This window comes from Hibiscus syriacus, unplaced genomic scaffold, assembly GCF_006381635.1.
Source record: "Hibiscus syriacus cultivar Baekdansim isolate YM2019G1 unplaced genomic scaffold, ASM638163v2 tig00110847_pilon, whole genome shotgun sequence".
In the NCBI taxonomy this organism is placed as follows: domain Eukaryota; kingdom Viridiplantae; phylum Streptophyta; class Magnoliopsida; order Malvales; family Malvaceae; genus Hibiscus; species Hibiscus syriacus.
This window is the reverse complement of record NW_024062888.1, coordinates 1,986,429-2,009,598: the sequence shown is the minus strand read 5'-3', so window position 1 is coordinate 2,009,598 and position 23,170 is coordinate 1,986,429. Positions and strand designations below refer to the sequence as shown.

At 32.7% G+C, this 23,170-nt stretch overlaps 1 protein-coding gene across 1 annotated transcript; it reads left to right on the top strand.

Annotated features, from left to right (window-relative positions):
• The first annotated feature begins 19,837 nt into the window (after positions 1-19,837).
• On the top strand, positions 19,838-21,312 carry LOC120143387. Its single transcript, XM_039157722.1, has 3 exons — positions 19,838-20,063; positions 20,153-20,323; positions 20,499-21,312. The coding sequence occupies exons 1-3, from the start codon at positions 19,838-19,840 to the stop codon at positions 21,284-21,286; spliced, it is 1,185 nt and encodes a 394-aa protein (XP_039013653.1). The 3' UTR covers positions 21,287-21,312.
• The last annotated feature ends 1,858 nt before the right edge of the window (positions 21,313-23,170 follow it).

Here is a 23,170-nt window from a genome sequence, read left to right as displayed (position 1 = left end):
ACAACAGAGTTCATAAATATACATGCACTTCAAAATGCTAAAACGTACTCTAATCTACTCTAGTATAGGCTACTAAGCCCCTTGGTATCGATACCCACTTGCTGGTATTGATACCCCTCAACTGATATAGGCTATTGGACTAGGATAGTATCGATACTCTATGTTGAGTATTGATACTCTGGTGTTGGTGTATCGATACTATCATGAGTATCAGTACTAAATTTAGGTTTGATGTTTTGAAAAATACCCCATTATCGATACCCTTATGGAGAGTATTGATACTCCTACCTTGGTATCGATACCAAATGAATGAGTATCAATACCGCCCCTTTAAAACAACATTGTTCTTATTTGAAAGATGAACAATATCAATACTATCCCTACAGTATCGATACCCTCACTACGAAATGCCCTATTTGGGCCTGTATTTGACATTCAAACTTTCCAATTTCCCTACCTTGAATGTTTTCCAATAATTATTAATGTTTTATGTGATCAAATTGGGCATAATTTGGGGTATTATAATGTCTATTTGTAGGCTAACTTTAAACAAGATGATTACAACTATTTGGAGTAAGTTTGGCTCTAATAAATCACGTGAAATTATTAGAGGTCTATCGTGGAGTTGTAGCCATCCGGGGAGTATGTAACTCTAGATGAATCATGGGCGAAAATACTATTACCGAAAATATCTCTAGAGGTTAACATTTGTCCCCCTTATTTGAGGGAATATTATAAATGTCTTGATCTGAGATTTATAGTAAAAAATATAATGATCATCTCTTGATTTTGTTCAATAACGGGATATCTCACATTTAAGTAAGTGAAGGATGTAAAATACATATTTTCATTAAAGATAAAACCTAGATACTTACATTAAATAAAACCGCCAACGGAATTCAAACCCATTAAACTTGTAACCCTTAATACGCTGCTGCTGCCACTAGCCAATAATTGAACTTAGACCGAGGTAAAAAGGAAGTTCATAGAACTTTTTTCATAACTTCGGATTGGTTAGATAACATATATTTAGATTTTTTTAATTAATTAATAATGCGCACACATTATATAAATACAACTAGTTGAATTTAGAATTTCTAACGAGAACAATATTCGCTTTTATCATTGAGATTACTTAATATATTCAAAAAAATTTACTTAAATTCCATTAATTTCATTAATGTATCCAATTTTAAAAATTTATCATGTCCTTACGCTAGTTCTGTAGCCAACAACCCTTCTACACTCCGAGCTAAACTACAAAAAAATTACACCCACCGTTGGTGGTGAAATATACATGAATATGATCTTGTACCTGCCTCGTCTTGTCTTGTCTCATATCATCCTTACTTGTATCACATCATTATTTGTAATTAGATATTATGCAAGGACTTTATTTTCTAAGTTTGTTAATCTCGTATTAAAGTTATATTTTAATTTATCAATTACAAGATTGTGACGATTTATTATTATTATTATTATTATTAAATGGTGAGGATTAGAACAAAGTCATATATGTGGTGAGAATCCAGATGATAGTTATTTATTTAACTGACACTTACAAGTATATTATATAAAACGAATCATAGGCAGGTATTAGGTGGGTCATGAGACCCACGTGGATGGTAAGACGGAGATAATTTTAATCAAGCATGTTATAAGATATAAATGATTTTAGATTTTGTATCTTAGCAGGTCAAATGAATGTTTAAGGGACGACAACCTAATTTAAGATTAATGAATAGCGAGAGAGAAACACAGATTGATTTCAGGTTCGGTCATTTTTGAGTTAATTATTTTTTTGTCTTTCATGAACGTCGAATTGTAATTTTTAGTTATATATGATTTAGAATAAATTAAAAAAATATAAATAATTATGGGTAAATCTTGATAAAAATATAATTTTAAGAACTAAATTGAACAAACATGAAATTTAAAACAAAAATTTAAATAAATTAAATAACATGTATTGATGAGGGATCAAATCGAAATGATTATAAAAATGGATGAGGGATCAAATCGAAATAATTACAAAAAATATAAATAAGTATGGGCCAATTTCATATACAAATATAATTTTAAGGACTAATTTGAACAAATATAAAATTAAAAATTTAAATTTAAATAAATTAAAAAGGGATCAAATCAAATAATTGTAAATATGAGGAAAAAGTGTAAAATGGACTGAATTGCATTAATTTCAAAAAATGAGGAAAATTGAAACAATTATAATATACATACATACATTGATACATACATATAATATGAAGAATGTTATAATAATATAATGCATGTATATATATTATAATGTACATTATACTTATGCATACATTATAAGTATATACTTATATTAGTGTATATATAAATATGTATAAAGTATACATATATATATATATATATATATATAAAGTATAAGTATAAAAGTATATATATATATATATATAAAGTATAAATTATATAGTATATATATATATAATACAAACTATACAGTATATATATAAAGTATAAGTATATAATCTATCTATATATAAAGTATAATATATATATATATATATGATGAATGTTATGATAATATAATGTATGTATATATATTATAATGTACATTATACTTATGCATACATTATAAATATATACTTATATAAGTATATAATATAAGTATACATTATACTTATAATGTACAAATAAAATATGTATAATGAATGTCATGATAATACTCATGTATATATAATGTTTATTATACATTTATACTTATGCATTAATTATATGTATATACTTGTATAAGTATATTGTAATGTCCTAATCCAGTATGACCCGAAGATCGACGGACTTTTATATCACACAGATCACTGGAGCGGCTCCCAAAATTTTCTTTTAAAAACAACATATCTATTCACTTAAATCAAATTAATGAAATATACAACAAAATAAATATATATTACTTGTTTACAAATAAGGGATCTCTTAAAATGATTTGAACTTAAATTTACAAAATAATCAACATAACATTTCGACTCGACATACAAAGGTCCATATACAGTACATGCCCACTAACAAAAGTTCGAGACGTACTCAAAAGCTGGAGGCCGACTGCAAGGTGGTCTAGGCAATGGCTCCTCCCAAAAGTTTCTCTCACTAACCTGTACGCGGTAACAAATTCCGAACACTGAGCTCACAAGGTCAGTGTCACACTAATAACCAAACTATACTATATGCATCCTCTATTTCACATGCTTATAACATAAATGTTAGCATATGAGTATGCTAGATTAAATCATACGTACAGAGGTGGCCATCATGATTCGAATGAAGGGCTACATCTCGGAGCTCACACATATCGTACCTAGGGTGGAATCCAGAATTCTATATCGAAACTTCACACCCGGCTAACTTGCTATGTCGAGCCTTGGGGCATCTTCGCCTAGTAAGCAAAAAAGTGCCTAGAGCACTATCTTAAAGTTGGCCAAAACTTAGCATACAATTGTTCCCTTATTCTAGAGTGATTCGGGTGTCCGTCTTGTTTCCTGATCATCATACAAGACAAGTCTTATGATTTTCTAAGTTATAGGGGTTCTAAGTAAATTTCACATTATTAACAATGTTTTCACTTGATGTCTTATTAGAAATTCTCCCAATTAGAATCATATTATAAGTTCACAACCATCCGTGTATCATTCTAAGCATATTTGGCCAAATTCAGGTAAGGGTTCAAAACTAGCCTAAAGGGTTTCTAAACCTCATCATCCATTTTGTATTCTCGCTAGGTGGTTTTGAAATCACCCTAAGTAGGTTTCTAAACCTTCATGAATTTTCTCATTCTGAACAAATGGTTTCGAAGCCAACCAAAGAGAGTTTCGAAACCTCTATTGCATATTGAAATTTATACATGTTTAAAAACTTCAAAACCCTTACAAAACCATCCTAACATTTCCAATCGATTATTATAAGTTTATACATGAAAGAACTGATCATAAAAGGGCTTTATACAAGTTAAATAACATCAAATACAATGATCTACCATGGATGATCATCATGCTTCCAAACTTAACTTTATATCTTGAATGCATTCTAAAGACTCACAAATGGTATGAAAAAGTTATAAATGTGTTACCTTAAGGTCTTGGTAGTTGAAAAGCGTCCATATTTACCCAATAGTTAATTTCTCCTTTTCTCTTGCTTTGGACCCTTCTCTAACTTCTTTCACTAAGGCAACATGGAAAAGATGTTACCATCTTGCTTATGGGACATTTATGAGTCTAAAACACTTTCTAAATTTCATCTCACCCCAAAAACCATTTAGAAATCCCTAGGTTCTCAAACCCCCACTAAATCCATTTTTGAGACTATAACCAAAACTTGAGTTTTGGAGCTTGAAATGAAGCTCTTGAAAAGGATATTAATATTCTCACCTTATCTATACCCAACTAAGTGTTGAAATCCTTAGAGCTCCAATCTTTGTTTCACTTGGGAGAGGAAGATGAAGAGAAAAAAGGTGAAGAGGAGAGGAAGAGTGTTAGGTGAGTTTCAAAGGGAGTTACGTGAAAATCATAGAAAAACAAGGGGTTTTCAGTTCTATAATGAAAAATGGGGGATTTACACTATTGTTCCTCTTTCTTTTTTGTTTCTTAATAAACTCATCTTATAATCCTATCACTTGGTTCCACTCTAAGCCCAACTCCAACTTAATTAGATCCAAACTATTCTAATAAGTCTTTTGGGCTCTATTTATGGGTCTCGGGTCAACTAAAAATAGTAACCTAGGGTTTGGGGTATTACATATATAATATAAGTATGCATTATACTTATAATATATATATATACATAAAAATATACATTATACTTATAAATATATGTATATATATAAGCATATATAAGTATATATAAAAATATATAAGTATAAAGTGTGTGTGTGTGTATAGGGTTAGGATCAACTTACACAATGTAAAACCTTTTAGTTTTACACAGATTTAAGACCATTGGATTAGTGAAAATATATGACACATATTGAATCCTTTTTCCCCAAGTGAATATCTTCACATATCATACTGTTAATCTAGGTCATATATTTTCACTCATCCAACGATCCTAAGTCTGTGTAAAACTAAAAGAGTTTTACATTGTGTAAGTGGATCATGCCCCCACTCATACACATATAAAGAAATCGTCGTTGTTCCTAGAGGTCACGAGTTCGAGCATCAGTGGCTGTAGCAGGGTGATTGAGCAGTCATTGTCAGATGGTTAAGAATATTTAGAACATATATTCATTTGTAATCACCTTAGCTTAATAAAAAAAAGTATAAGTATAATATATATATATATATATATATAATATATATATATATATATATATAATGTAAGTATATATAAGTATTAATAACATAAAAAACGCCTCCTTCAAAAAAAACATAAAAGTACATATATATATATATATATATATATATATATATATAAGTATATCATTAAACATAAGTGACTAAAATAAAATATTCTAAAATTAACATTTACATTTAATAATTATAATTATTAAATAAAGAAGAGAAAATTAAAAGTAATTAGAATGTATATAAGATTAAATTGCATTGAATTGAAAATTCAATAAGAGATTTACAATTAATCATGACTAAAATGAAATAAATCAAAAACTAAAATACAAAAAAAAAGAATTGATTGTTGGAGGATCGTAAGACTAATTAAGCCAAAATATATTTTTGGACATTAAATGTCCCGCCAGGTGCATAATTCCATCCTAAAATTCCCCCAAAAACTCAGATTTTCCCTAAAAAAAAAACCAATCTTTCTATTAAAAAATTCTCCACCAATTTTTCCCTCATAAAACAATTTTAAATTTTAAATTTTAAATTGATGTTTAAATTTTAAAATTTTAATTTTCAATCAAGTAAATTTATCTTTTATATATATTTTGAAATTTTAAGTTAAATTATATATAAATTATTAATTAATTTTATATAAAAATAAATTAAACTTATAGATATTTAAATTAATTTTATATAATATGTTGAGTTAATCGATAGATGAAATCAGCCAAGAGTAGGGTGAATTAGCAATTAAAAATTTGGTGGAAGCTTTTACAGAAAATTGAAAAGATTTGCACAACGATTTAGAGTGATTCGACTTTCTCAACCAAAGTCTACGTCCAGTACCTTAGCTTTCTGTACTAGGGATTTCCAAAATTCACTAATTTGTTCTTTCTTTTGAGGTCAAAGAGATAACCTTACAACTCCCTCAAGAATATACCCCAATTCTTAAGAACACTCTTTCTCAAAGAGAATATTACAAATTTGCAAACTTACATGGAAAACCTCACAAGGTAATATGTTTGCAGAATTCTAGAACAAGATAAGAACACTCAAAAGATGATTACAAATGAGCACAAATTGTGTTCTTGAAAGAAAAATGAATATTGAAAGGAAAATTGGCTTGAATTGCACAAACTTCATGTTTGATGCTTTCTCTCTTGTTTCTCTATTGATTCTTCTTGATTGTTGTTGATCAATGGCTTCTAAACTTGTTTAAATACTCTTTCAAATGATTCTGAATGTTGGGGATGGTTAGTGGAGTCAATAGAGCCGTTTAAGTGTGAAAACAATTAATAAATTCAGTTGGGAGCATCAGTGCATCGATGCATACCCATGGTGCATCGGTGCATCAAGTGTAAAATTCAATTATTTTGACCGTTGGATCATTAGTGCATCGGTGCACTAAGAGTGCATCGATGCATAAAATGCATTCGATGTTTCAAAATAGCCAGAGTGCATCGATGCATGGTTTGTGCATCGATGCATCAAATGCACTGAGTGTATCGATGCATGGTATGTGCATCGATGCATAAAATGCATTCGATGTTCAATTTAATCCATGGTGTATCGATGCATGGATTGGGCATCGGTGCATCACTTTGAAAAATTGATTTTAGGCTTGATTTTGGTTCAAAATACTTTGTGAAAATTGTTCAAAAATAGTTTAAGTATAAAACACAATTTTACACATTTAGTAAGGTTTAAAATTGATCTTGAAAGACTTGGAGTAATAATTTGATATTCGATTAATTGAATCGAATATACTTATAAAAATCTTTGTAAAATCTTAAAATTCATTTATACTTAGTTTTTTATATCGAAACATCAAAATGTTTTCAACAATCTCCCCCTTTTTGATATAACAAAACATTTGTGTAATTTTAAGATTTTCTTTGAAAATAAATTTTGAAAATAAAATTTGAAATTACTCCCCCTTACTTTAACACTTCCCCCTTACTTTAACACTTCTCCCCTTTAAAACACTTTAACACACACTTAACACTTCTCCTCCTTTTTGTTAAATCAAAAAGACTTTAAAAACGTATTAAACAAGGTTTTGAAAAGCATAGCCAATTGATTATAAGCAAATATAGCTTAAGATGCTAAGATCACAATCAAAAGAGAGATTAACCATTAGTTTCATAATCAATATTCATAATCAAATGTGAAATGAAATAATTGGTCATAATGAACTAATATGATGCAAAAATAAGAAAATTCAACCAAACCAAATATATATATATATATATATATATATTAAGTTTAAAATCCAGAAGTTCAAACATCCAACAACCATCAAGTTTAAACATCCAAAATAAACAATCCAGAAACATCAAAATCAATCCAAGTTTTCAATGCAAGAAAACATAACAAGGAAACAAATTCACTCCATCGGAGGATCGGGAGGAGGAGGATAATGAGCTCGAACTTCAAGAGTAAGAGCGGCCATGCGTTCACGCATCTCCCGCTGAAACTCAGTAATCTGAGACTCCATGGAGACAAACCTCAGATCAAACGACTCCAAGAAAGATCGAAAATATGGTGGCGTTTGATATTCTTGTCGTGATGGTTTCAGTGCAGGCTCATCGTCTGGTACGTGATCGTCGATATCTTGCATAACTTGTTGAAAATCGGGATCATCGTCAGCAGCCGGTGCCGGAGGAGGAGGAGGAGCACGAGAAGAACTAGGAGAAGGTCATGAAGAACTCGCTCCCGGAGTTTGCTTACAGGGTCGAAATACCCAAAGACTGGTTTCCTCGTCTTGTTTTCAATCTGCTTTCTTCAATGAGGTGAGATTGATTTGATTTTGGAGAGGGATAGGATTGTCGAGAGAGACGTTTAGACCAAGTTTGATAAATAGGTTACTAAGAAGACATCTATAAATCAATGTTTCAACATGTTTTGAAGGAACAATGTTTATGATATCCACTAGTTGACTAAAAATAATGTGGGGAAGATATATTTTGATCTTATTCTTAATACAATGCATCCACCATAAATCCCTAGTACGAAGAGTGGAGTACCTACCTCCGGATGGTCTAAACCACTAAGAGATCATCAAATGAAGAAAACGATCATGATGAGATCGTAGAGTACTAACACTAGAGTTTGGAACATAGGGATATTCCGTATTTTCATTCTCATTGTATAACCCATCATCATCTAACCCAAAACGGAAAGTTATAGTCTCGGGGTGAATATTAATATATTGGCCTAAAAGATAGGATTTAATGGCTATAGTCCCACATTGAGTTTCGTTTTGAATGCATACCGCATTGGAGTAGAAAATGTGGACTAATTGTTGATAGACGATAGGTTTGAGCTGAAACAGTTTATCAAACTTCCAAGCTTTAAGAATCGGAAGGTATTCAAAGTCAATATCTATCATAGCTTGAAGAGAATGAATACGTTCTTCCTAGATTCTATAGGATTGTAAAGAATTATGTACCTAGAGTACAATTAGTCTCTACGACGTTCAGGCAAATTAAAACATGATCCTATAAGACTATTAGGTGGTAGAGGAACGTGATTTGGAGGTCGGGTAGAACGACTAGAAGAAGTCCTAGGGCATTTGGGATTAGACATGGTTTAGGAATCGAAATAAGGAAAATAACCTGTAAGAAGAAACACATGTATGCAACTTAATTAATCCTAAAACTCAATTGAGTCCTCAATAATTCATGGTTCTCTAAGCCGAATCCTAATGGGTAAGGTTTTGAAAATAATTTTTGAAAAATCATAATATGTATAGTTTTCATGAAAACAACATACTTAAATCAAAAATATCAAATTTAAAAATTAAATTTAGATTTTCATTTTTTTTAATTTCGAAAATTAAAAAATTTATTGAAAATTAGTGAGTTTTTGATGAAATTAGTTGTAAAACCTAGTTTGTAATCATCAAACAATCAATGCCCGATATAATGTTCATCCTAGAACTAATTGAAAATAGTCCTAAGATTAAAATATGATAAACTGGAAGTTTTTAGAAAAATACCTTGAAAATTTTGGATTTGATGAGAATGAGATGTTGTGTTGCACAATTTAATGATAATAGCAGGGCTTTGAGATGAAATGAGGATGAATTCCCATAAAAAAACGTTGATTTTGGAGTAAGTGGAGAATTTAGAGAGTGAGAGAGGCATGCGGATGAAGAGGATGTAGTTTTAGGGTTTGAAACAAATGCAAAAATAAGCCTTTTAAACCCTAAAACCCATCAGATGCACCAATGCATGACCTTGTGCATCGATGCACATTCAAGGCGTGCATCGGTGCACCTTCATGGTGTATCGATGCACATTCAAGGATGCATCGATGCACTGTTAGGTGTATCGATGCATTAAGCACAAAAATGTCAAAAATCCATTTTAAACACTTAAAATGCTAAATTAATTGGCTCTAGTGGTATTGGCAACTCATATATTGAAAATTAATCATGTTCAATCAATCAAATTAATCCTTAAACTACATTTGAACATAAAATTAATTTTCACCAAAGAACATAAACTCCCCCTAACTAATAGCAAAGAATGCAATCAAAAATTATTATTATAAGCATTTTTCATTTATTCTTAAAAAGTGCTAAAATCATTTTAAACATTAAGAGAAGATAGGTTAGTTAAACCTAATTCTCTCCTAAGTGTCCAAAATCTTTCTTTGTCTAAAGGTTTTGTAAAGATATCCGCTAATTGATGCAAAGTATCAACAAATTCTAGAACTACATCTTCCTTAGCGACATGGTCTCTAATGAAGTGATGTATAATTTCAATATGCTTAGTTCTAGAGTGTTGGATGGGATATTTAGTGAGACAAATAGCACTAGTATTGTCAAACTTGATAGGAATGATACCTACTTCAATTCCATAATCAAAAAGTTGTTGTTTCATCCATAAAACTTGTACACAACAACTACCGACTGAAATGTATTCCGCTTCAGTGGTAGATAATGCCACACAACTTTGTTTCTTTGAAAACCAAGAAATTAGCATATTTCCAAGGAATTGGCAAGTACCGAAGGTGATTTTCCTATCTAATTTGCAATCTCCATAATCCGCATCAGAGAAGGCATGCAAGCTAAAGGTAGAGTCTCTAGGATACCAAAGTCTTAAACTAGGAGTGTCCTTAAGGTATCTAAAGATTCTCTTAACAGCTAGTAAATGTGATTCCTTAGGGCATGATTGAAATCTAGAACATAAGCAAACACTAAACATAATGTCTGGTCTACTTGCAGTTAAATAAAGCAAAGAACCAATCATTGACCTATATAATTTAACATCCACACATTTACCTCCTTCATCTATGTCAAGCTTTATCGATGAGCTCATTGGAGTGTTATGTGGTTTCCTATTTTCCAGTCCAAACTTCTTGAGCATATCTTTGACGTACTTAGCTTGATTGATGAAGATACCATCTTTTCTTTGCTTGATTTGGAGTCCCATGAAAAATGAGAGCTCCCCCATCATGCTCATCTCGAATTCACTTTGTATTATCTTAGAAAATTCTTGGCAAAGAACATCATTAGTAGAACCAAATATTATATCATCAACATAAATTTGAGATACTAATAAATCTTTACCTTTATGCTTTAAAAACAATGTAGTGTCAACCTTCCCTTTGGAAAAACCATTTTCAATTAAAAAGTTTGACAATCTTTCATACGAAGCTCTAGGATCTTGTTTTAAACCATAAAGTGCTTTTGTCAACTGAAGAACATGATTTGGAAAATTTAAATCTTCAAAACCAGGAGGTTGTTCCACATACACTTCTTCCTTTATAAAACCATTTAAAAATGCACTTTTAACATCCATTTGATATAATTTAAATTCATGAAAACATGCAAATGCTAATAACATTCTAATTGCTTCCATCCTAGCTACGGGAGCGTATGTTTCATAATAGTCTATGCCTTCTTCTTGAGTATACCCTTGAGCAACAAGTCTAGACTTTTTTCTCACTATATTACCATTTTCATCAAGCTTATTCCTAAATACTCATCTAGTACCTATAATAGATTTATTACTAGGCCTTTCAACTAATGTCCATACTTTACTTCTCTCAAATTGATTTAATTCTTCTTGCATAGCCATAATCCAATGTTCATCATTTAATGCTTCTTTGATATTCTTAGGCTCTATGCATGAGATAAATGCAGCATAATAACAAATATTTCTAAGAGAAGATCGAGTTGTTACCCCTTTGGATGGATCACCTATAATCTCACCATCCTTGACATAGTTGTACTCTCTTGGGTAAGATACTTCCCTTTCTTCAATGGTTGGATTCTCGAGAGGATCTTGAGTTTCCTCATCTTTCGTTTCTTCTTTTGATGATGGTTCTCCAACGTCATGTTCAACGTCATTTATATTTATAATACCTACATCATCGTTCAAACAAGTGTCCTTCCTCGGAAGGGGATTATCATCGAAAACAACATGTATAGACTCTTCTACAACTAAAGTTCTTTTATTAAATACTCGATAAGCTTTAGAATTTAAGGAATAACCCAGAAAAATTCCTTCATCACTTTTAGCATCAAATTTGCCAAGATTGTCTTTACCGTTGTTTAAAACAAAACATTTACATCCAAAAGGATGAAAATAGCTAATTTTAGGCTTTTTATTTTTGAAAATTTCATATGGAGTTTTCTTTAAGATTGGCATAATCATTACTCGATTTACAACATAACAAGCGGTATTTGTGGCTTCCGCCCAAAAATATTTAGGCAAATTGTTTTCACAAAGTATGGTTCTAGCCATTTCTTCTAAAGTTTGATTTTTCCTCTCAACAACACCATTTTGTTGAGGGGTTCTAGGTGTTGAAAAATTATGGCTAATACCATTAGAATTACAAAAATCAGTAAATCCAAGATTTTCAAATTCAATTCCATGATCACTCCTAACACTAGTTATAGAGTAACCTTTTTCGTTTTGGATTACTTTTGAAAACATGATGAATTTTTCTAATACTTCATCTTTAGTACTTAAGAATATAACCCAAGTATATCTAAAATAGTCATCTACCAAAACAAATGCATATTGTTTTCCACCCAAGCTAGTAGTTCTAGATGGCTCAAAAAGATCTAAATGGATCAATTGTAATACTCTACTAGTGGATACATCATTAATGGATTTAAAAGAAATTCACTTTTGTTTTCCTTTAGCACAAGCATCACAGATTTTATCATTATCAAATTTAAGCTTAGGCAACCCTCGGACTAAATTTCCTTGAATTAGCCGTTGTAAAACACTCATACTAGTATGTCCTAGTCTCCTATGCCATAACCAACTATCATGCTCATCCTTAGTAACTAGGCATAAATTAGTTATATCAATAGAGTCTAAATGCACCATGTAAATGTTTCATATTCTATGACCAACAAGCATAATCTGATTAGATGCAATGTCAATAACTTTACAACCATTAGTTTCAAACATGACATTGAATCCCTTATCACATAATTGACTAATACTTAAGAGATTATGCTTTAATCCATTCACATATAAAACATTTTTAATTGGTATAGAAGAGGTATTACCTATGGTACCTATACCTTCGATGTGACCTTTTGAATTATCACAAAAAGTCACTTTTCCTCCATTTTTGGCGTTAAGCTCTATAAACCGGCTTTTGTCCTCGGTCATGTGTCTTGAGCATCCACTATCAAGGTACCATGAGTTTGAATTTGTTTCTCGTGCCTTGTAGCAGTGCTCTTTTTCCTACAAACATAGATTAATTTCTAATTTTTGGTACCCAAATTCTTTTGGGTCCATATTCATTAGATTCCAAAATACTAGTCCCCATAGGTATCCATTTGTGTAGAATATCCTTATCTTTAGTAGTAACGGGTCCTTTAGGAACCCATATACTTCTAACGATTTTTCTATTAGAGATTCTTCGGGGACCTATATGATTGTAGTTTTAAAATTTTTCTAACAAAGTTGGATTTTGAATTTTCTCCAATTTCAAAATGTTTTGTTCCAACTTTATCAAAAGAAGCTTTAAGATCATCAATTTTCTTTTGATTATCATCATTGACCTTTGAAAGTAAATTTTGCAAATCCGAATTTTTCTTTTCAAACTCTTCTAATTTGATATGCAAATCTTTGATTTCACTTTCAAGATCGTTGTTGGTTTTGGATATGAGTTTATTTTCATTTTTCAATTTTGAAATATCATTTTTATATTTTAAAACCAATTTCTCATAATCCGAAGCCAGCCCATTATATTCCTCTAATAACTCATCATAAGATAAATCATCTAAATCAAATGAGTTATAAGTTACCTTAGAATCTTCCCCGAATGTCATCAAGCACAAGTTTGCTACTTCTTGTTCCTTTTCATCAGAACCTTCTTCATCGCTCCGTGTAGCCACATGAGCCTTGTGCTTATTCTTTGATTGACCCTTTCTCTTTAATTGTGGGAATCATATTTGACATGCCCCGGCTTCTTGCATTCATAGCAAATAATTGGGTCCTTCTCTTTTGGTTCATTTTTGAGGCCTTCATTTTGTTTGAATTTTCTTCCTCGGTAAGGTCTCATCATTTTTCTGAATCGTTTGGCATATAATGCCATTTTCTCATCATCTTCATCCGAATCACTCTCATTTTTGTGGATTTGAAAGCAACTCCAATGTTTTTATTCTTTTCCTTCTCCTTTGGTTTCTCGTCAATCTTATTGAGGTCCACCTCATCTTCAAGCATCATTTCATGAGTGAGGAGGGAACCGATTAGCTCTTCAAGAGTTAAGGACTTTAGGTTCTTAGCCTCGATAATTGTCGTCTTCTTGGATTGTCACGATTTTGGAAGTGAGTAAACTAACTTCCTCATAATCTTTTCATTTGGAATGATCTCTCTATATGATTTGAGACCATTGACAATTGTTGAGAATCTATCCGTCATAGCTTTGATATCTTCATTTGGTTTCATCCTGAAATTTTCATAGCTATGTGTTAGAAGACTAATTTTAGATTCTTTTACCTCGTCGGTTCCTTCATGAGTGACTTGAAGTTTATCCCATATTTTTTTTGTGGTTGTACAAGATGAAACTCTCCCATATTCATCTGGTCCAAGAGCATAAAATATGATATGGATGGCTTTGGAGAAGAGCTGGAACATTCTTGTCTCTCATTCAGTCCACAATCTTGGATGAGTGAGAGGTTTGATATATCCGTCTTCTATAATATTCCATGCTCTTATGTCACTTGCTTGAATGAAATACATCATCCTATTCTTCCAATAGGCATAGTTAGCTCCATTGAACAAATGAGGCTTGTTGACGGGTATCGAATCAAGACCGGAGTCGACGTTTGAAGTGGAGGCCATTGATGACTTGATTATCGATGTAACTCTTTCCGAATTAACTCGAGAGGCGATTAAACCTTCAAATAAGTGAGGCTCTGATACCAATTGTTGAGTTAATCGATAGATGAAATCGGCCAAGAGGGGGGTGAATTGGCAATTAAAAATTTAGTGGAAGCTTTTGCAGAAAATTGAAAAGATTTGCACAACGATTTAGAGTGGTTCGACTTTCTCAACCAAAGTCTACGTCCACTACCTTAGATATACACACTAAGGATTTTCCCACAAATTCACTAATTTGTTCTTTCTTTTGAGACCAAAAAGATAATCTTACAACTCCTTCAAGAATATACCCCAATTCTTGAGAACACTCTTTCTCAAAGAGAAGATTACAAATTTGCAAACTTATAAGGAAAAACTCACAAGGTAATATGTTTGCACAATTCTAGAACAAGATAAGAACACTCAAAAGATTATTACAAATGAGCACAAATTGTGTTCTTGAAAGGAAAATTGGCTTGAATTGCACAAACTTGATGTTTGACGCTTTCTCTCTTGTTTCTCTATTGATTCTTATTGATTGTTGTTGATCAATGGCTTCTAAACTTGTTTAAATACTCTTTCAAATGATTCTAAACGTTGGGGATGGTTAGTGGAGTCAATAGAGTCGTTTAAGTGTGAAAACAATTAATAAATTCATTTGGGAGCATCAGTGCATCGATGCATACCCATGGTGCATCGGTGCATCAAGTGTAAAATTTAATTATTTTGACCGTTGGATCCTTAGTGCATCGGTGCACTAAGAGTGCATCGATGCATAAAATGCATTCGATGTTTCAAAATAGCCAGAGTGCATTGATGCATGGTTTGTGCATCGATGCATCAAATGCACTGAGTGCATCGATGCATGGTATGTGCATCGATGCATAAAATGCATTCGATGTTCAATTTAAATCCATGGTGCATCGATGCATGGAATGGTGCACCGGTGCATCACTTTAAAAAATTGATTTTAGGTTTGATTTTGGTTCAAAATACTGTGTGAAAATTGTTCTAAAAATAGTTTAAGTATAAAACACAATTTTACACATTTAGTAATGTTTAAAATTGATCTTGAAAGGCTTGGAGTAATAATTTGATATTCGATTAATTGAATCGAATATACTTATAATTGTTTTTGTAAAATCTTAAAATTCATTTATACTTAGTTTGTTATATCGAAACATCAAAATGTTTTCAACATAATCTAATAAAATTATGTTCAATAAATAAATTATTTAATAAAATTAATTTAATGATTATAATTAAGATTTATAATATAATGATTATAATTAATATAAACGGTAAATTTATTAATTTAATTATCATAATTAACCATTTGTTTTAATTTTGAAAAAGTAATCATATTAATTATTATAGTTTACTATAAATTCAAAATCGCACAACTTCATCAATTGTAACTTATAAGTCAAGTCAATATAAAGTCAGGTAAATATAAGGTAAGTTCAATAACAAGTCGGATTATTTATAGGTTGAGTCAGTTATAAGTCAGGTTCATAACAGGTCAGTTTGATAATAGGTTGGGTAGTACCAATTATTTACCAGATTAATCTCGAGTTCAAGTTTATATCAGTTGGATGTAGGTCGGGTTCGTTTACCATATTTTTGGTTCAATTCGAGTTCATGTCATTCTCAGGTCGGGTTTAGATCCACAATTTCTAAGTCCAACTCGGGTTCATGTAAACACCAGTTCAAACTCGAATCGGTTTCAGATCACCACCACTCGGGGCACAAACAATTTTGACTCAAATCGGTTTCAGTCAGTTTTACAGGTCATATTAGTTTTTACATCCCTATTGCTGAGAAGGGTAACAATAATTACAATTTTATTATTTTTCCAATTTTACATGAGTTAAACTTCCATTGTTATTGGAAAAAAAATATAACCTTCCACAAATTATTCTAATATTTTATTATTGTTCGTCCGGGAATATTTTGGTTTTCTTTTAATGTTTATAAGTATATATAGATTATATTATGTATATCGCTTTTTTAGTTGAGTATAATTAGTAGTATATATTATATAGTAATATATTGCACTATATATAGTTTAAAAAAATAGTATATGTTGTTTTAAAAATAGTATATATAGTTTTTTTAAAAGTATATATATTATATAGTTTTTTAAAATAATAAATAATAATAATATACTATATGTATAATTTTTAAAATAAATGTTCATATAGTTTAAAAACATGTATAGTTTTCAAAAAATAGTACATAAAGTATAGTTTTAAAAATAATAAATATTATTATATGTATCGTATATGTATGTTATTTTATTTTTTTCTGCTTCTGTTTAGTGTTATTATTATTAATTCATTTTTATTTTAGGTTGTCAGTCTAAGTCTAATGAAGTCCAAAAGAATGTCAATTCCGGTCAAGATCCAACTCCCAAAAAAGCAAACCCAAGCATTACATGTCCACTATAAGCGACCCAGCAGTCTCGGAGGCCCAGAAGTGAAAAAGCCCACATACTAAGTGAAACTCTAGTAGCTTGTTGATCCCTAACGTCGTACTTCCTAGAGCTATCGGATCTGAACCAATCCGACGATTCAGATTGAAGGAGCAATTTAGGGTTGCTTCTAACCCAAAAAAAAAGCACGCACAACCAAGTTACAACTGTTAGATCCATGATCGGGATCTAACGGCCTAGATGACATTTGGAAATTCACGGTCAAGATGGTGAGCCGATTTAGTACTCAGAAGCATCCAATGACCTAGATACGGCGCGTGTAGTACACGCATGGCCATTCAGGTTCCCCACGCGCCCCTCTATCATGGCAGAATAGTTGGTAAAAGAGAATGGTGGAGTATTCATGTGACATGATCGTGCAAACAAACAAAAAAACATTTTTACATCACAACAAATCCTCAACTATTCGATGATTCATACAACAAATTAACCATTAAACTCCATTGGAAACGAAAAACCAATTACATAATGTCTTGGATACATGGCAAAAGCAATTACATTAGAAACGAAACTTAAACAAGAAAATTCGTATTGAATTTGGAGATAAAATATCAAAAAACAACTTACCGAGTTCGAATTTGGCAAAACAGACTTCGGATTCGGGCTCAGGACGTCAAAAAAACATAAAATATGATTTTCGAAAATTTTGACTTTTTGGTCAAAGGTCAAAGTCAAAGTCAACAATCAACGAGCATGTCAATGGTCAGGCCAAAGTCAATGGTTTGGGTCAAGGTCAATGGGTCAGACCGATTCGGGTTGACTCATGCCGACTCGGTTCGATCGAGTTGGCTCAAACTGGTTTGAGTTGACTCGAACTGGTTATAGGAAGTTCCAAGATTGAGGAAGAGCCCTAAGCGCACTGTCGCCGTGTGTGGCAGCGATGGGGGCCATTTTGAACGACCGATCGATCCCAGTTCATCTATACATTTGAATTAATCCAATATTCACCCAAAATCACAACAACATTAGCCTAAAATTCACTAGAATTCATTCGAAACTTACCCCGACGGTGAACGGCGAGGACGAAAACAATGATGCGTCCCACCTGGTCGGTTTCGAGCGCACGATGACGACTAGTTTGACTACGATAGTGGTGAGGTGAGTCGACACCTTGAATGGCTGGAATCGAGGGATAAGCAAGGCGTCGGTTGGTTTTTGGTGTAACCTTGGTGAGCTCCCACGAGAACGGTGACGTAAACCGAAGTGGGGTTGGAGGGTTTTGGTCGGAACGAGGTGGCAGTCGCGGTGGGGGTGGCGGCACGCTCCAAAGATGGACAGATGGTGGTGGATTTGGGGGCGACGGGGTGCGATTATGGGAGGGTTAAATATTTGGGATTTTGGGAAATTTGGGGTTTTTGGATATTATAACCCAATTTTAATGCCTTAAAAGATATTTTAATTATAAATGACCCAAACAGTACCCTAACTTAAACGGCTAGGGCATTGACAACCTTCTCGGGATACAGGGGTTTGAATTCCCATAACCACCAACTTCATTTCTTTTTATTTATTTTTCCCTACTAACAGAAAAAGGGAAAATTCAGGATTATGTCCTGAACTTCCTGCAAGTGCTAAAACGATCTACAAGTCCTGAAATTTTGCAATTTGGTCCTTAATTTCATTAATTTTTATATGAAATTAGGGTTGTGACAAATATTATGATATCATTTGTGAAATAAAATATTTCATGAAACAATAATTTTATTTTAAATATATTTATGATAAAAAAGGGTAAACAATGCATTTAGTATCTAAACTATCAGCTTTTGTCTATTTTAGTACTTAAACTTTCAATTTTTTAAAAATCATACCTAACGTTTGGTTTTTTGTTTCATTTTAGTACCCAGCCTTTAAAAACTTAACATGTTTAGTACCTAAACTATTAGTTTTGATATGATTTTGAAAAAATTAAAAGTTTAGGTATGGTTTTGAAAAAATCGGTTCAGGTATGGTTTTGAAAAAAATTTAACGTTAAATTTTGAACATGAGTATTAAAATAAACAAAAACTAAATTTTAGGTATTGTTTTGAAAAAACTTGAAAGTTTAGGTACTGAAAATGACTAAAACTTTAGGTACTAAACACTTAATTTACTCTTAAAATTTACTTATAAGATAGTGGTGTCATGTAACGGTTGACTTTCAATATTTAAGAAAAAAGTTCACCGACTTTGGTTGTATTTCCTTGAGTTTGAATAAAAGATATGTAAAACCCATTTTCGTACAAAGTATAGGGATATATTTTATAGTTTTATCCTCAAAATAAACCCTTTTTCAGCCCCAAGTTATAAAGCCTTAACATCAAAGCATCCCATCCCACGACTTCGCTATTTTATGTCATTAAACAAAAGACCCAACATTCATTGACTATATTTTATAATAAATAAATAAATTATAATCACACATGAGATGTAATTATAAAGGTAGTAGAAGAATTAATATGGTTCTTTCGATCCTTCAAAGAGGGAAATAAATGATATTATTATATTTAGTCCCCCAGCTAACCATTCAAAAAGCACCTTCATATGCATGAAATTTAGTGAAAGATTAGATAACGTTAAAAGTATTCAAACAACTAAACAAATGAAAAGGAAGACATGCAACACAAGGAAAAACAGCAGTTTGGGTCCATAAATAGAGACCCAAAAACCACGATATTTTGCATCATCTCAATCATAAATTTTCTGAGACGATGGGGTTATTAAGAAGCAGTTCTTTCTTTGCCATTTTGCTCATCTTTGTTTCAGCTGTGATTCGAGCAAAAGCGGGGTCGGTGTATTGCAGCAACCCCAGAAGCCGATGCTATAGCAGATTAATAGAATGCCCTTATCAATGTCCTAGCACTGGCTCCGCCAACAGAAAATCTCAAATTTGCCATGTTGACTGCGATTCACCCACCTGCAAGTCCTCTTGCAAACGTAAGTTTCTCCTGCTTCTGCATCTCTGAGTTTGTATATATATATATATATATATATATAGTCTGGGTGATAACAAGTACATATTTCAGATGTGAATCAACCAAAAGCAGAGCCGGTGTATTGCACCAACCCCAAAAGCCGATGCTATGGAAGATTAATAGAATGCCCCAAGGAATGTCCCAGTACTACAAATGCCAACAGCCAAGCAAAAGTTTGCTATGTTAACTGTGATTCACCAGTCTGCAAGTCCTCCTGCAGATGTAAGTTTTCCCGCCTTATATATATACATACATATATATAATATATATAATATATATATATATATATATATATATATATATATATATGTGCGTGGAGCTACAAACTATGAATGTTAAAAATTACATTGAAATCAACTAATTCTTTTTTTATTATTATTATTATTGGTGATTATAGATCGTAAACCAGACTGCAATGGGCCTGGATCAGCGTGCTATGATCCTCGTTTTGTTGGTGGTGATGGCATTGTATTTTACTTTCATGGAAAGAGCAATGAGCATTTCAGCTTGGTCTCCGACGCCAGTCTCCAAATCAATGGCCGCTTCATCGGTCACCGGCCTGCCGGTCGAACTAGGGACTTCACTTGGATTCAAGCACTCGGAATCTTATTCAACTCTCACACCTTCTCTCTCGAGGCAATTAAATCCGCAACATGGAATAATGAAGTGGACCATCTAAAGTTCAGCTACAATGGGGAGGATTTAGTTGTCCCTGATGGAGCTCTCACCAGCTGGTACTCCCCGGACAAAGAAGTGAAAGTGGAGAGAGTTGCAAATAAGAACAGTGTGATTGTAACATTGAAAGATAGTGCAGAGATCATGGTGAATGTGGCTCCGGTGACCAAGGAAGATGATAGAGTCCACAACTACAAAGTACCATCTGATGATTGCTTTGCTCACTTGGAAGTTCAGTTTAGGTTCTTTGCCCTCTCGCCGAACATCGATGGGGTGCTCGGCAGGACTTACAGGACCGATTTCGAGAACCCGGTGAAGCCTGGTGTGGCGATGCCTGTTTTTGGCGGTGAAGATAAGTATAGGACGTCAGAACTTCTTTCTGCAGATTGCTCAACCTGTTTATTCTCACCACAGAATGGTTCAAATGAGAGCACATCTGTGACTGAATATCTCACACTTGACTGCACCCGTGGGGGATCATCTGGATATGGAATTGTTTGCAAGAAATGAAGTGATGGGTTCATTAGTTAAATAATGGAGGCTTCAAGCTATATAGTTTAAGTCAATAATTGAATATTTTCGTCTTAAAATGGTGATTTCCATTCCTGTATTCTGCTACTATATTTTCTTTTGTGTAAGTTCATTATTTATGAAGAAAAGAACTAGTTATATTTTATATATTATTAAAATATGGCGGCTTGCGACGCTTTGCAAATTTAAATTTAATTATTAACTAAAACTAGTGTTTATAATAATGTTTATATGTGCAATTATTCGTTTTTGTTAATTTATCCTTAACTTCTTATCACCAAGTAATTACGTTCTTGAAGAGGGCATTATATGTTCAAGTTCACTTACACTTGTAACTTTCAAAAAACTTCAATCGTATTTGTTCTAATCGAATAATTTAGTCGGCGTGTAATGATTTAATTCCAAAAAATGATTTTAGAAAACTTTGTTCATGTAACACGATTTTCATCTGCTTTAATAGTACGAATTTTTTTAATATCTTGTAATTTAGTTTAAATTAAAAAAACTACATGAGGATCGGAATCTCTGAACATATGTCGGAGACGTCGAACTATTCGAGGATCCCTCAGACGTCAAACATCCGAGAAGCGAGGAATGGACATTGGAAGCTTTTTAAAACAAGCAAGAACGGCCCAGGAATCTCGCACTTATTCTTTGCAGACGATATGATACTCTTTTCCGAAGCATCTATCGACCAATTACAAGTCATCAAGAAAGTGCTCGAGAAGTTTTGATTAGCTTCTGGTAAAAAAATTAGCATCGAAAAGACAAACATGATGTTCTCACGTAACATGCCGGACAGAACTCGATCATTATTAAGTAGGGAATTTGGTTTTAAGGAGGTTACTGACTTAGGTAAATACCTAGGCGTTCCAATAATTTGTCATGGAAGGAGCTGAGATAACAGCATCAAGGAATGAGAATGAATATCTAGGAGGAGTTGGTAATGTAGAAGCAGTAACCAAGGACAACCGAGAAATTCACAGAAGTTTGAGAGAGAGAAAGGCATCCCAGGCGTTAACTGATTTTGTCTGCTACTGAGGTTTTAAAAATATAAAAAAGCAACATGTAAAACGTAAAGGCATCTGTAATCATGGGATTTTATTTTCAACTTAAATCTACTTTCAATTTCCTCTCTTCCTTTTCTGGTTTTCTCTAGTTTGATTCATAACAATTTGGTGCTTTCGTTGAGTTTCAATACCATGGTGAGTAACACTAAAGCAATCAAATCCTTGCAGGAGACAAGTGCATGTCACGATCAACTGCTGACCTCTATTCAAGCTTATGCGAAGGAGCAGAAGAAATGGAACGCCTCCACTCAGAAAACCCTTCAGGAAGTCTTGTGATAGTTGGCGATGATTTCTGCATGATTGGGCACTACGACAACTACTTCTGCTGAAGGCGACGGTTCTGTGGATATCGAGAGTACCCGAGGCAAATCGAAAATACGAGCTGAATCTGAGGACATATTTCCTTTCTCGCCAAAACCGGTCCAAGTAGAATTACCCCTATTCAATGGGAAAGACCTAGAGGAGTGGCTAGCATATGCAAATGACTTCTTTGAATTTTATGGCAATGAAGACCATCATCGGGTAACAATGGAATCCTTCATAATGGAAGGAACTGCCAAGAAGTGGTTTCATTGGATGCAACGACAATGACAACTGGCGGGTTGGCACCATTTAGTCGGCGCGATTCGACGACGATTCGGAGAAATCAAATCACCAGAAGGGAAATTGTCCAAGCTGGTTCAAATCACGACAGTGGAAGATTATCAAACACGCTTTGAAGATATGGCTCTGCGCACAACCAACCTCTCGGATGAGTTCCTTATATAATGTTTTGTCTGGACTTCGTCCAGAT

What these genes read in the sequence shown, in the direction of transcription:
- LOC120143387 (XM_039157722.1), top strand. Translation starts at nt 19,838, where the DNA reads ATGGGGTTATTAAGAAGCAGTTCTTTCTTTGCCATTTTGCTCATCTTT. An exon ending in CTGCAAGTCCTCTTGCAAAC is followed by an intron (nt 20,064 to 20,152) that starts GTAAGTTTCTCC and finishes TACATATTTCAG; the next exon opens with ATGTGAATCAACCAAAAGCA. An exon ending in CTGCAAGTCCTCCTGCAGAT is followed by an intron (nt 20,324 to 20,498) that starts GTAAGTTTTCCC and finishes TGGTGATTATAG; the next exon opens with ATCGTAAACCAGACTGCAAT.